The sequence below is a fragment of the Salmo salar genome, chromosome 15, assembly GCF_965601325.2.
Source record: "Salmo salar chromosome 15, fSalSal1, whole genome shotgun sequence".
In the NCBI taxonomy this organism is placed as follows: Eukaryota; Metazoa; Chordata; class Actinopteri; order Salmoniformes; family Salmonidae; genus Salmo; species Salmo salar.
This window is the reverse complement of record NC_138305.1, coordinates 63,065,612-63,079,071: the sequence shown is the minus strand read 5'-3', so window position 1 is coordinate 63,079,071 and position 13,460 is coordinate 63,065,612. Positions and strand designations below refer to the sequence as shown.

The following is a 13,460-nucleotide window of genomic DNA, read 5'->3' as shown; positions in this document are numbered from 1 at the left end:
ATGGCCTGGCTCAGTCCATGACTCCAGAATCTTTCGGGCCTCTGAAATCTATCAGTGCCTATCACAAGGTAAGCCACACAACCCCTATTTATAACCATCATGGCTGTGTCAAGAATATCACTGTGTTTATGAGGTAGTAATGATGAGATTTTGTGTTGACAGGTGAATTCTCTGGTGTGCTGCTGGGAGACAGGGGGTATGGCTGCCAGCCTTTTCTCCTGACACCTTTCACAGACCCCCAGGAAGCACAGCAGGCCTACAACCATGCCCATGCCAGGACCAGGGCCAGAGTTGAAATGACCTTTGGCCTCCTGAAGGCACGCTTTCACTGCCTTCACAAATTAAGGGTCAGCCCTGTTAGGGCATGTGATATTACTGTGGCTTGTGCTGTCCTCCACAATGTGGCCTGCCTGAGGAAGGAGAGGGCCCCCAGAGTGCCACCAGCCATGGACTGGGACAATCCGGCAATCTTCCCTGATGACGACAGTGGTCGGCTGCTGAGGGACAAATATGTGTTGAATTATTTTAGTTAGTATGTGTGCTTTCAATTTTGGTTAAATATGTCCTGCGGTGGCAGAGGAATTGGTTTTTTTTTGGGTTCGTTTTTTTACGAATTTGGCCTCTTATGATGTTTGTGCGGTATACTGTGTGTAATACAAGGCTGCAGGGAGGCTACTGCATCCATTCATTTGTCTGTTCAGTTGATGTGTATGGATTTGTCCTGCATTTATTTTAGTGTGCAGACATGCAGGGTGTGTTATATACAGACCTTTGAATGTGTATGTATCATTTTGTATAATATGCTTGGATTCTGTGCTTTCCATCTTGTAGTCACTGTGACTTCAGTTTCGAAAGGAGCTGATGGTTTACCTGCTTTGTTTTGTCCTTATTCAATAAAGGAACATAATGTTACACATTGTGTTTTTATATTCATATGGAATGTGTATTTGTTTATATGACAGAGTACTAGGGCCACACTGAAGAAAAAGGATAAAGTCATAAATTTATGAGGCTGGTTCTTTCTGCAGAAAAGCTACATATTGTTTTGATACTTATGACAATGTGATACTTAATATTCTGGCACATCAGCATGTCTTTGTTTATGAAACCATACTGAAGTACAATTTCACGAAATGCCCCACATCTGTCATTTTAACAACTGTCCTCCTTTAAAACAACCGGTTACAATATTATTACTTGTGTTTTTTTCCCCTCTGTGGCCCTAATATTATATCATTTTATATATAGCCTTATAGTCTATGGGAAACTGTAAATTATCTAATGATAGCAACATAATCTAAAAATTATTTTTTATCCAAAATCATTGAAATTAATGATCACAAACGTTTAAATAATGACAGTGGGTCTAGTTATGTGATAACAATGTATAGTGAGCAGTGAAATAACTATTGGTTTCCATTTGTGGTGACTGCTGACTGACATTAGGGATGAGATTAAATAGATCCTGGAATTTAGCCTGGTCTGGAGCAGGCTAGCTCCACAGAATAAATCTCCATGGTAATTTATACCATAACATATCCTCCTGCCCCCTATCCATCTTTAGTGCAACCGGATTACGGATCAATTGAGCCAGGATCACCAAGATATCCTGGCTTAATCCCTTATCCTAGTTTTGTGCAACAGGCCCCTGTTCATGGTTTTGTTTTTGTTTTTCCAGTGGATACTTTACTTGTTTTGTTAATTAAAGAAACATGAGTGTCCACACTTCCGCTGCGCCTTGGTCCGTCTCTCTCATGTATGACATTTTCAACGATGAGTACGACTTATTCTATGACACTCTTCAAAGGTAAGTGATTTATTTTATCCCTATTTCTGACTTTCGTGACGCATCTGCTTGGTTGGAAAATGTATGTAATGCTTTTGTATGCGGGGCGCTGTCCTCAGATATTCGCATGGTATGCTTTCGCCTTTTGAAATCTGACAAAGCGACTGGATTAACAAGTTAAGCTTTTAAACGATGTAAGACACTTGTATTGTCATGAATGTTTAATATTACGATTTTATATTTGGCGCGCTCCTGATTTCACCGGATGTTGGGTGAATAGGGCCTTCCTCTGCTCTAAGAGGTTAACCCATTACAGCCCTGTCTAAACCAGGGGAGGGGGTTCTACTCACCTATATGGAATTGTTATAAGCAGGTCATACCAAGGATCATTTTGCTATTTGATTTTGAATTTTAAGACCCCTTGAAGTATAAAAAAAATACATAAACAAATTATTTGAACATTGTTATTTGGCCTTACTGCTATCAGTGTCACATCTGCTCCTGCCACACCCCCTAGTGGTCATCCGGTGTCTGCTTGACCTGCAGCCATTTCCCCCAGTATACACTCTCTCTCTCCCCCTCCCTTTCTGTTTGTGTGTGATTGTGTGGTTGTAGACAGGTGTGGTTGTAGACAGGTGTGCTGGGGTCAGAGCAGATCCCTATCAGCTGCAACTCGTTCCATTATCAAGACCCCTACAAATACTCAGTTCTGCCACTTCCACTCTGCCAGATCGTAATCTCTGCTCAGTCAGTTTATGCTTCTAGCCATTATTATTATTCAAGATCCTGTTACCCTACTTTACCTGTTTCCCTGCTTGACGCTGTTTATCCTCTCACTGCAGTTTTGCCGCCCTGACTCTGTCTCCTGTTCCACATCTCACCACCCTGCTACCCTGTTCTGGACTCACCACACCACCACTCCCTTGGATTCCCCTCCGGACCTGTTTACCCTGTTCAAACCCAGCACACTCCAACTTCAGCCTCCACATCTGGTTTCCTACAACTCATCCAAGCTTCCCCGGATCTGCACTCCATATCTCCCTGTGTTACAATAAATACCTTGGTTCATTCATCTGTTTCCTCGTCTGAATCTGCTCTTGGGGGCCCCTGTGCTAGACACTCTATGGTACATGTCCTCTTGCTCAGTGGTGCACCGGGGCCTCCCACTCTTTCTATTCTTGTTAGAGCCAGTTTGCTCTGTTCTGTGAAGGGAGTAGTACACAGCATTGTACGAGATCTTAATTTCTCAGAACAATAATAGACTGACGAGTTTCAGAAGAAAGGTCTTTGTTTCTGGCCATTTTGAGCCTGTAATCGAACCCACAAATGCTGATGCTCCAGATACTCAACTAGTCTAAAGAAGGCCAGTTTTATTGCTTCTTTATTCAGAACAAAAGTTTCCAGCTGTGCTAACATAATTGCAAAAGTGTTTTCTAATGATCAATCAGCCTTTTAAAACGATAAACTTGGATTAGCTAACCCAACGTTGGAACACAGGAGTGATGGTTGCTGATAATGGACCTCTGTACGCCTATGTAGATATTCCATTAAAAATCTGCCGTTTCCAGCTACAATAGTCATTTACAACATTAACAATGCCTACACTGCATGCATTTCTGATCAATTTGATGTTAATTTAATGGACAAAATCTGCTTTTCTTTTGAAAAACAAGGACATTTCAATGTGAACCCAAACTATTGAACGGTAGTGTACATAGCCACTTAGAAACTCAGTGTAGGCTACAGTACTGAAAACCATTGAATTCAACAATCATGTCTCTGTCGCTAACAAATACAGTCATGGGTGATAACTTTAATTCACTCAAAAGGCAAAGCACTATATGCAAATAAAGTAGAATAAATTCTCAATTTGAATTGTATGTTCAATCATCCTAAAATTCAGTCCGTGAATATACAATTCAACTTGAGAATGTATGTTGGTTCAGCTATAGGCTCAAATGTTGAGCAAACTCACAATCCTATTGCAGCTGGTTGACTTACTATTGTACGTTAACTCAACATATTTTTTTACAGTGCTTTTATGCCTCTATAACAAGGCTCAAAATCTATCCTTCCTAAAAAATAAGAGCACAGGTTGTGAGATCAAAGGTTGAGAGACTGAATGCGGAAACCCGCAATTGGAAGAGGTCTCAGTATAGGAAGTAGAAGCTAGCAGATGAACAGGAAGTTGGAAGTATGTCAGCAAGAAGAACTTGTTAACTGTATGCTGCAAACCAATTTCCTGTCTTGGACAATAACAATACTACTAGAACTACTACTGCTTATTTTAGTACTCCTACTAGTAATACTACTTCTAATATTACTGCTACTTTAACTGTTGAGTGTTGAGTCTGAAACATACTTGGCCGCTCATGTACAGTAGATAGACATAACTTAGATCATCAAATGATATTTCAGCCATTTCCAGCATAAAGCAGTAGCACAGTAGGCTATAGTCCATATGTGTACCAGCCTGGATATTAGGAGGGGGGCATGCAGAGATATTTACATTTTAAATTCATATGGAGTCCAAATAACTGCCTCAGCGCTTCAAGTGTTAAGTGCATATTCGAAAGGCTACACTACACAGTCTACAGATTTTGTGTAATTCTACCATTCGATTGGTCCTTTTCTGTCCTATTCTTTAGCAGCAGGTGGTCAGTCAGTCAGTCCAAGTTTAGTTTCACTCTTAACACAAACAAAGGGTACCTGTTGTAGCCAACCAGGGCAGGGTGGAGAGATTCAGTAAGTCAATAGAACAACCCGTTCCTCTGCTCTTCCCCAGCTGCCCTATGCCAGATAGAGTCAACAGAGGCAGCTCTGCCTAACAATCATTCATTAATATGAGCTATGGATTCTTTTATAACATATTATAGTCAGAAACTGCCACAAACATGCAGCAGACACGCACATGCAAGCACAGTACACACACACCCGAACACACATATGATTTTCTAGTCACTTTTACCCCTACCTACGTGTACATACTACCGCAATCAGCTCAACTACCTCGTACCCCCAGCACATTGACTTGGTACCATTTACTATAGCCTCATTATTGTTATTTTATTGTGCTACTTTTTATTTTATAATGTTTTACTTTTTAACTCTGCATTTTTGGGAAAGGGCTCATAAGTAAGCATTTCATGGTAAAGTCTACACCTCTTGTATTCGGCACGTCACAAACACAATTTCATTGATTGACACACACATAGGACCGCCAGTGAATCGGCAAGTTTGTCTGTGTCAGGCACAAGAAGCATAAAACACAAACCTGGAAAAAGCGCTGGTTAGCAACTATGAATGATTTAATGTAGTAGGATAATTAATTTAGTGAATGTGATGTCTATCATCAAAGAAAACAGAAGGCCACTGTATTATTTTGGAGTGCTAGAATGATGAATCAATGGGTCTCCGAAACAAGTGAATTGATGAGTTGTTAGGCCTAAGTGCTTATCCGACTGATCAAAGGACAACATCATGGCTAGGCCAAATGTGTAACGTTTATCCATATAGCAGTGATATAAAAAATAAAAAAAATATCCTGGAGAAAAAAATAACAAACAATCCCAGCCTACGGGGCTGTCAAATTCACCCTTGGCAACACTCTTGACCATAGTAGCGAAAAAAATGTTTCCTGTTAGCCGCACTGAGTGGAAATGTCGCCTATTCGCGCGCCCCTCCTACTCGGTATTCCAGTGAAAGCCAACATTTACAAATTGTCAGTGGCGAGTCAGACCTGTCAACGAGTTATGAGCGTGGAGCGTATATTCGATGAGTTTGGACACTTCAAAAGGTAGGTTACCCGGAACAATACATGTTTATTGCATTGAATCAGTATATCCCTGCTATTACAAACTGTAAGACTATGTCCTTTTCACTCGACCACCCTCCATGTGAATATGATGACCGTATACCGTTTTTTAAATAGCTCTATGGGGATTATGGTTATATTTATGGTTAGCTTACATAGTAGCCCTAAATATGGCAGCCCTTAAAGTAGATGTTTCTTTCTCTCTGCAAACAAAATACAGCAGCTTTCTTCCTTCTTCAAGTTGGTATGAACTTGCTTTTAGAGACACGGATGTGTAGTGCATTGCATCATTGACGCGTTAAAATTGTATAAACATTCTCTTAGAATATATATTTTTTTCATTCTCACTATGCAACCATAACACTTAATGTACACCTACTCTATAGTTAATGTTTGGATTTTTTGCATATGAAGAATATTTTTTTTGTTAGGCTACTTTATAAGAACGCATGTATCAATTATGTTGGATAGTAACGGTTTCATTCCTTTGATGCACATTAAGACTTTTCTGTAATTTCAACAAGAAAACACTGTAGAATGCGTGGTAAAATAAATTAAATGTGTTTTACAGAATTATTGCTGTATATTGCATGGAATTATGGGTAAAATGCAGAAAAATATTGTTATTAACTGAAATTGAAAGCCTCCTGTAAAAATGACTTTAACGTACTGTATTGCTTTACAGTAATAGCTTATGCCTACTGTAGATGAAAATGTTCAGTTCCAGGCACCAACATCATGCCGGGTGAAACGCATGAAGCAGACTATTTTAGTAAATTTCTTCTTCAAAAGGCACTTGCACATCTGAGCTATCTTTGTTGCAGGTGCATGGCAACAATTAAACAAGATGAGAAAAAAGAAGAAACCCTCACACTGCTCTTGCTAGTATCACTGCTCTTTGTTAAGCTTTACGTATCGGCTACCTAAAGCGTAATAAAATATACCTAAAGCTTAATAAAGAGCATTGACACTAGCAAGAGCAGTGTCAGATATCTTCTTGAAAGGGCAGTGAAATGGAAGAATACTTTCAGCAGCTGCTGACTTCTCTCTATTGGATGCTCTCTGGCCCGTTGTGTGTTTAAGCGCCCATGAACCCCCTTACCCCAAATAGGTTTGTCCCTATCATAGATCTAGGATTGTACCCAATCCCAATTTTAACTCAAATCTCCATCTTTCTCTTTGTCTCTCTCTCCCAACACCCACCCCACACACACAGGCACACAATATGTCTTGAAACCGTGTTGTAATGATGCTCTTCTTTGTTTTTAGAGTATTATACAATAAAACTAACAGCTATGTACCTTATAAATTATTTACAGTAGATTGCCGTAAATTGCAACGCACTCTGGGTGATTTCAGAGTAACTGGTCAATTATACCATACATTCCAGTAAAATGTTGGTTTAACAGTACATTACTGTAAATAAGTACTGTATTTCAAATGGTACTATAATTACATCCCCCAGAATACAGTACACTACTGTATTTTTGGAGCACCAAAAACCTTTTGACCACTAGTGGGTGTATGGTATTGCTGTTTCTGGCTCATTAACACATTTTGTGTCGTGCCTTGTAAGAGGCTACATTTGTTGCACCGGTGAGTGAGAGTGCTGTACCAATTTAACTGATATGTGGTAGGAAGATTTTATTAAAGCTGCAATATGTAACTTTTGGGAGACCTGACCAAATTCACATTGAAATGGTAGTTATAGATCTGTCATTCTTATTGAAAGCAAGTCTAAGAAGCGGTAGATCTGTTCTATGTGTGCTATTGCTATGCTTCCCGTTTTTATGTTTAGTTTTTGTTTACTTTCAGTTTTGTACACCAGCTTCAAATAGCTGAAAATACAATATTTTTGATTATGGAAAATATATTTCACAGTGGTTTAGATGGTTGTCACAAGATTCGTAGTGGAGAGAAGACCAAGGCGCAGCGGGAATGTGGATACTCATGTTTATTGATAAAAAAAACAAGTAAAGTATCCACTGGAAAACCAAAAAAAAACAATACTCGCAACAGTGTGGCAGGCTAAAACAAACACAGTGCACACAAACACAGTGCACACAAACAACTACCCACAATCCCAAAGAAAAACACACCCTTCTATATAGGACTCCCAATCAAAGGCAACTCAACACACCTGCCTTCAATTGGGAGTCCCATCCCCAACACAAACCCTTAACATACAAACAACCTGTCACATCCTGACCACAACTGATACAATACCTCCCTCTGCTGGTCAGGACGTGACAATGGTACAATAATTCTCTACACTATACTTGCTTGTTTTGTCACATAAACTAAACTTAGGTGAACTAATAGAATTTTGGCAACCAGGAAATGGCTGAGCGATTTCTGCATAGTGTATCTTTAAGGTCACTAAATGTACAGGTTATATTAAAGACCAAATATTCATATAATATATATATACATATACAGTTGAAGTCGGAAGTTTACATACACCTTAGCCAAATACATTTAAACTCCGTTTTTCACCATTTCTGACACTTAATCCTGGTAAAAATTCCCTGTGTCTTAGGTCAGTTAGGATCACCACTTTATTTTAAGAATGTGAAATGTCAGAATAATAGTAGAGAGAATTATATATTTCAGCTTTTAATCCTTTCATCACATTCCCAGTGGGTCAGAAGTTTACATTCACTCAATTAGTATTTGGTAGCATTGCCTTTAAATTGTTTAATTGGGCCAAACTTTTTGGGTAGCCTTCCACAAGCTACCCACAATAAGTTGGGTGAATTTTGTCCCATTCCTCCTGACATATCTGGTGTGACTGAGTAAGGTTTGTAGGCCTCCTTGCTCGCACACGCTTTTCAGTTCTGCCCGCACATTTCCTATAGGATTGAGGTCAGGGCTTTGTGATGGCCACTCCAATACCTTGACTTTGTTGTCCTTAAGCCATTTTGCCACAACTTTTGCTTGGGGTCATTGTCCATTTGGAAGACCCATTTGCAACCAAGCTTTAACTTCCTGACTGACGTCTTGAGATGTTGCTTCAATATATGCACATAATTTTCCTACCTCATGATGCCATCTATTTTGTGAAGTGCATCAGTCCCTCCTGCAGCAAAGCACCCCCACAACAAGATGCTGCCATCCCCGTGCTTCACGGTTTGGATGGTGTTATTCGGCTTGCAAGCCTCCCTTTTTCTCCTCCAAACATAACAATGGTCATTATGGCCAAACAGTTCTGTTTTTGTTTTATCAGACCAGAGGACATTTCTCCAAAAAAGTACGATCTTTGTCCCCATGTGCAGTTGCAAACCGTAGTCTGGCTTTTTTATGGTTGTTTTGGAGCAGTGGCTTCTTTCTTGCTGAACGGCCTTTCAGGTTATGTCGATATAGGACTCGTTTTACTGTGGATATAGATATTTTTGTACCTGTTTCCTCCAGCATCTTCACACGGTCATTTGCTGTTGTTCTGGGATTGACAGCAAAGGACCTTGTGAAGATGCTGGAGGAAACAGTTACAAAATATCTATATCTGCAGTAAAACGAGTCCTATATCGACATAACCTGAAAGGCCGCTCAGCAAGGAAGAAGCCACTGCTCCAAAACCGCCATAAAAAAAGCCAGAATACGGTTTACAAAATAGATGGCATCATGAGGTAGCGCCTATTGACCATAGTATGTTCTGGCCAGGGGAGTTTTGTTACGAGCCTCTGAGTGTTAAAACACTTTGCTTGCGTGAAAACATAAGGAACATATCTCTTATGTCAGGGAGAAATAACAATGTAGGGGTTTTGCACAGATCCATACACTGTGTGCCTCCAGTTGACAAACTACACATTTACATTTTACATTTTAGTCATTTAGCAGACGCTCTTATCCAGAGCGACTTAAAGTAGTGAATGCATACATTTCATTAAAAAAAAAAATCCCGTACTGGTCCTACATTTCCTCCCCAGTTACGCTTATACACAGGTGTTCGGAGCATGCTAGATAGCTAATTAGCACAGGTGGCTGCCTATGTCCTCTATCTGTCTTCTGTAAACAAGCACTGTAACATGGAGATATGGCCCGTGTGGGAACACTAAACCAAACTCTATAAAGGAAAGTAGTAAATGTACCTTTTTTTAAATTAAGTGTATATTTGATTTGATAAAAAAAAAATATTTGAACAATTCTTTCTCGCTGATATGAAAGATAAAGGTATATAAGCATATGTTTCGAAAGTGATGATTATTGACATTTATAAACGTTAAAACAGCCTCGGAATTGTAGTTCACACTTGTAGTACACAAGCTATGCCCTGAAAACCCTTCTTAGGGTTAAGCATCCCTAATGTAAAGCTAAATTACAGTATTTAACTGGCAACTGTGCTGCCAGTATAATGCTGTACATTTACAGGGCAAAGTTTTACAATGCAACTTATCCTTTTATTGAACCCCTAGATTCTACTCTCCCTCTCATCCTTCTCTCTGCCTCCTAGGTTCCAGGCATGTCTGTACTTTGCTGCTGTCTTCCAGGCCATAGCCTGCGGAATCCACTACCTGGCCTCCGTGTTCCTCGTGGAGAGGCCAAACTTTGTCTGTGCTCCGCCAGGTAACATCACTGACGTCCTGTATGGGAACCACACTGGTGCTTCCCTGGAGGAGGTGCTACCATTCTTCAAACCGGCGAACGGGCCCATGGTGGTCCGAACGGCTGTGGGCCAACAGTGGGAGCTTAGCACCTGCCAGCGCGCTCAGCGGATGAACCCCACAGACTTTACCTACGAGCAGGTCGTCAACAGGACGACGGAAAAGTGTGACGAGAACTACCATTACGTGTACGACCACAGTGAGGTGTATCAGAGCATCGTGACGGACTGGGACCTGGTGTGTGACAGGGAATGGCTGGCCAAGCTGTGTCAGCCCACGTTTATGATGGGGGTGCTGGTCGGAGCACTGGTGTTCGGGGACATCGCTGATAGGTAAGAGTAGCTCTCCCCACATACTTAATCCCAAATATGGGGATCATGTCTGTCCCCTGCGGTGTCCCTGTGCCCTGGAGAACCTTGATAACTGGAAGGGTGTCGATGACAAAACATGGACGTCATCATCAGTGGTGTAGAGCAATTTGTTTTATGTGAGGGAGAGGAGAAGAAATACGTAAATTACATCATAATTTCCTCAATCAAAGTTTGTACCGACGGACGTGGCCAATTGCATAGCCTATCATTATAACATATACATACCAATTGCAACGTCTGCCTATGCCCACACATATTGTCTCAAGACAAATGTACATTTTTAATACCCTCAAACACCAAGTTAGGATAGGATACCAAATTTCAAAATAGGCCATCATCACTGTCAATCGTGAATGATAATTCTTCACGTTTTACCGGTGAAATGTCCAAATTGCATTTCCGTACCAATCATTTGATTGATCTCAGTAGTTTCATGGGAATATGGATTTTTTTAATTACTGTTTCGTGAGAGAATTAGAGAAGATGGTGTTAACAGACTATTAGCGTTTCTTGTATTTTGTTTCAATCAACGCATATATCCAGCCTAGTGGCACACTCTGTTGAGTCTATTCAGCTTCAGCTAGACATCCTAAAATCTCATTAGAAATGAGTAGGTGTTTTTGGTGTAACAGTAATGTAATTGGCCTACTCTGCTATGGTATTATATTTGAATCTGTTATGTAAATGCGAATTAATCATTATGTGATCTTGCGAGACATTGATTCTGCTTTGATTTAACTTTACTAAATGAGCACCATTGTGAGAAGTGATCATCTTCTATTTATAATAATAATAATAATAAGTGATGAATAGGACTACTGGGCGTAGGCAACAGATCTTAATGACATGTCATTTTAAACAATTGACGCACCCTTCGTGGTACTGAAAGGACAGCGCCAGGGTCATGCAACGATGTTAAAGAAGTTGAACCAACTTTTGGAACTGAAGGATAGCTGGAGGAACAAGTTCAGGAACAAACAATAATAATTTGCAGTAGGCCTATAGCCAAATAGGCCTACAACTACGTGGCATAGCAATTTGTAGGCTATAGCCTAATGTAAATACTGTCACACCCTGATCTGTTTCACCTGTCTTTGTGCTTGTCTCCACCCCCTCCAGGTGTCTCCCATCTTCTCCATTATCTCCAGTGTATTTATACCTGTGCTCTCTGTTTGTCTGTTGACAGTTTGTTTTGTTCGTCAAGCCTACCAGCAGTTTTCCCCTTGCTCCTGTCTGTTTCTAGTTTTCCAAGTTTTGACCATTCTGCCTGCCCTGACCCTAAGCCTAAGCCTGCCTGCCGTTCTGTACCTTGTCATACCACACTAGATTATTGAACTCTGCCTGTCCTGACCCTGAGAGTGCCTGTTGTTCTGTACCTTTTGGACTCTGATCAGGATTACTGACCTCCTCTTGCCCTTAACCTGTTGTTTTGCCGGCCTCCTGTTCTAGTAATAAACTTTGACACTGTCGTGAACTTCCCTAAACGTGATAAATACAAATACATACAGCTTAAAGTGAAACTTCACCGCTAGACACTATTTGGGGTGGTTTTCCAGTCTCCCTAATCATTATGAGTGATGAGAAAGTGTTTCAAACATTTTTATGCCCAATAGCTGTGTTTTTTTCATTGGTTGATTGAGCCTGCTGTTCAAAACATTTATGGAGTCATGTTTTGTAGCAATTATTGTGGCCTTTGTGTTTCGCCGATTGCACGATCATGCGAGTAGATATAGTTGTCCTTGTTCAGCAGAGCCATTGGACTTGTCTCAACGTTATTCCTATCTGCCAGAACATTGCAGGATATCTACACTGAACAAAAATATAAAACGCAACATGTAAAGTGTTTCATGCGTTAAATAAAAGTTCCCAGAAATTGTCCATATGCACTAAAAAGCTAATTTCTCTCAAATAATTTGGTGCACAAATTTGTTTACGTCCCTGTTAGTGAGCAGGTGTGGCATATCAAGAAGATGATTAAACAGCATCATAATTACACAGTTGCACCTTGTGCTGGGATCAATAAAAGGCCACTCTAAAATGTGCAGTTTTGTCACAAACACAATGACACAGATGTCTCAAGTTTTGATGAAGCATGCAATTGGCATGCTGACTGTAGGAATGTCCACCAGAGCTGTTGCCAGATAATTCAATGTTCCTTCTCTACCATAAGCCGTCTCCAACATCATTTTAGAGAATTTGACAGTACGTCCAACCAGCCTCACAACCCCAAACCATGTGTAACCACACCAGCCCAGGACCTCCACATCTGTCTTCTTCACCTGTGAGATGGTCTGAGACAGCTGATGAAATTGTAGGTTTGCACAACCAAATAATTTCTGCACAAACTATCAGAAAACGTCTTAGGGAAGCTCATCTGCATGCTCATCGTTCTCACCAGGCTCTTGACCTGACTGCAGTTCGGTGTACCTACTTCAGCGGGCAAATGCTCACCTTCGATGGACACTGGCACGCTGGAGAAGTGTGCTCTTCACAGATGAATTGCAGTTTCAACTGTACTGGGCAGATGGCAGACAGTGTGTGTGGCGTCGTGTGGGTGAGCGGTTTGCTGATTTCAACGTTGTGAACAGAGTGCCCCATAGTGGCGGTTGGGTTATGGTATGGGCAGGCATAAGCTACGGACAACGAACAAAATTGTATTTTATCGATGGCAATATGAAACACAGAAATAAACACAGAAATACCATGTCAAGATCCTGAGGCCCATTGCCATGGCATTCATCTGCCACAATCACCTCATGTTTCAGCATGGAAATGCACGGCTCCATGTTGCAAGGATCTGTACGCAGTTCCTGGAAGCTGAAAATGTCCCCGTTCTTCCATGGCCTGCGTACTCACCAGACAGTCACCCATTGAGCATGCTTTGGATC

General features: G+C 40.8%; 1 protein-coding gene across 1 annotated transcript in view; it reads left to right on the top strand.

The window, feature by feature from the left end:
- Positions 1-5,422: 5,422 nt before the first annotated feature.
- The window catches only part of LOC106571810 (solute carrier family 22 member 16), a 66,726-nt gene continuing 58,688 nt past the window's right edge, over positions 5,423-13,460 (top strand). The window contains exons 1-2 of the mRNA XM_014145277.3: positions 5,423-5,582; positions 10,051-10,533. Coding sequence (XP_014000752.1) covers positions 5,446-5,582; positions 10,051-10,533 — 620 coding nt within the window. The 5' untranslated portion in view covers positions 5,423-5,445. The remainder of the gene's footprint in view (positions 5,583-10,050; positions 10,534-13,460) is intronic.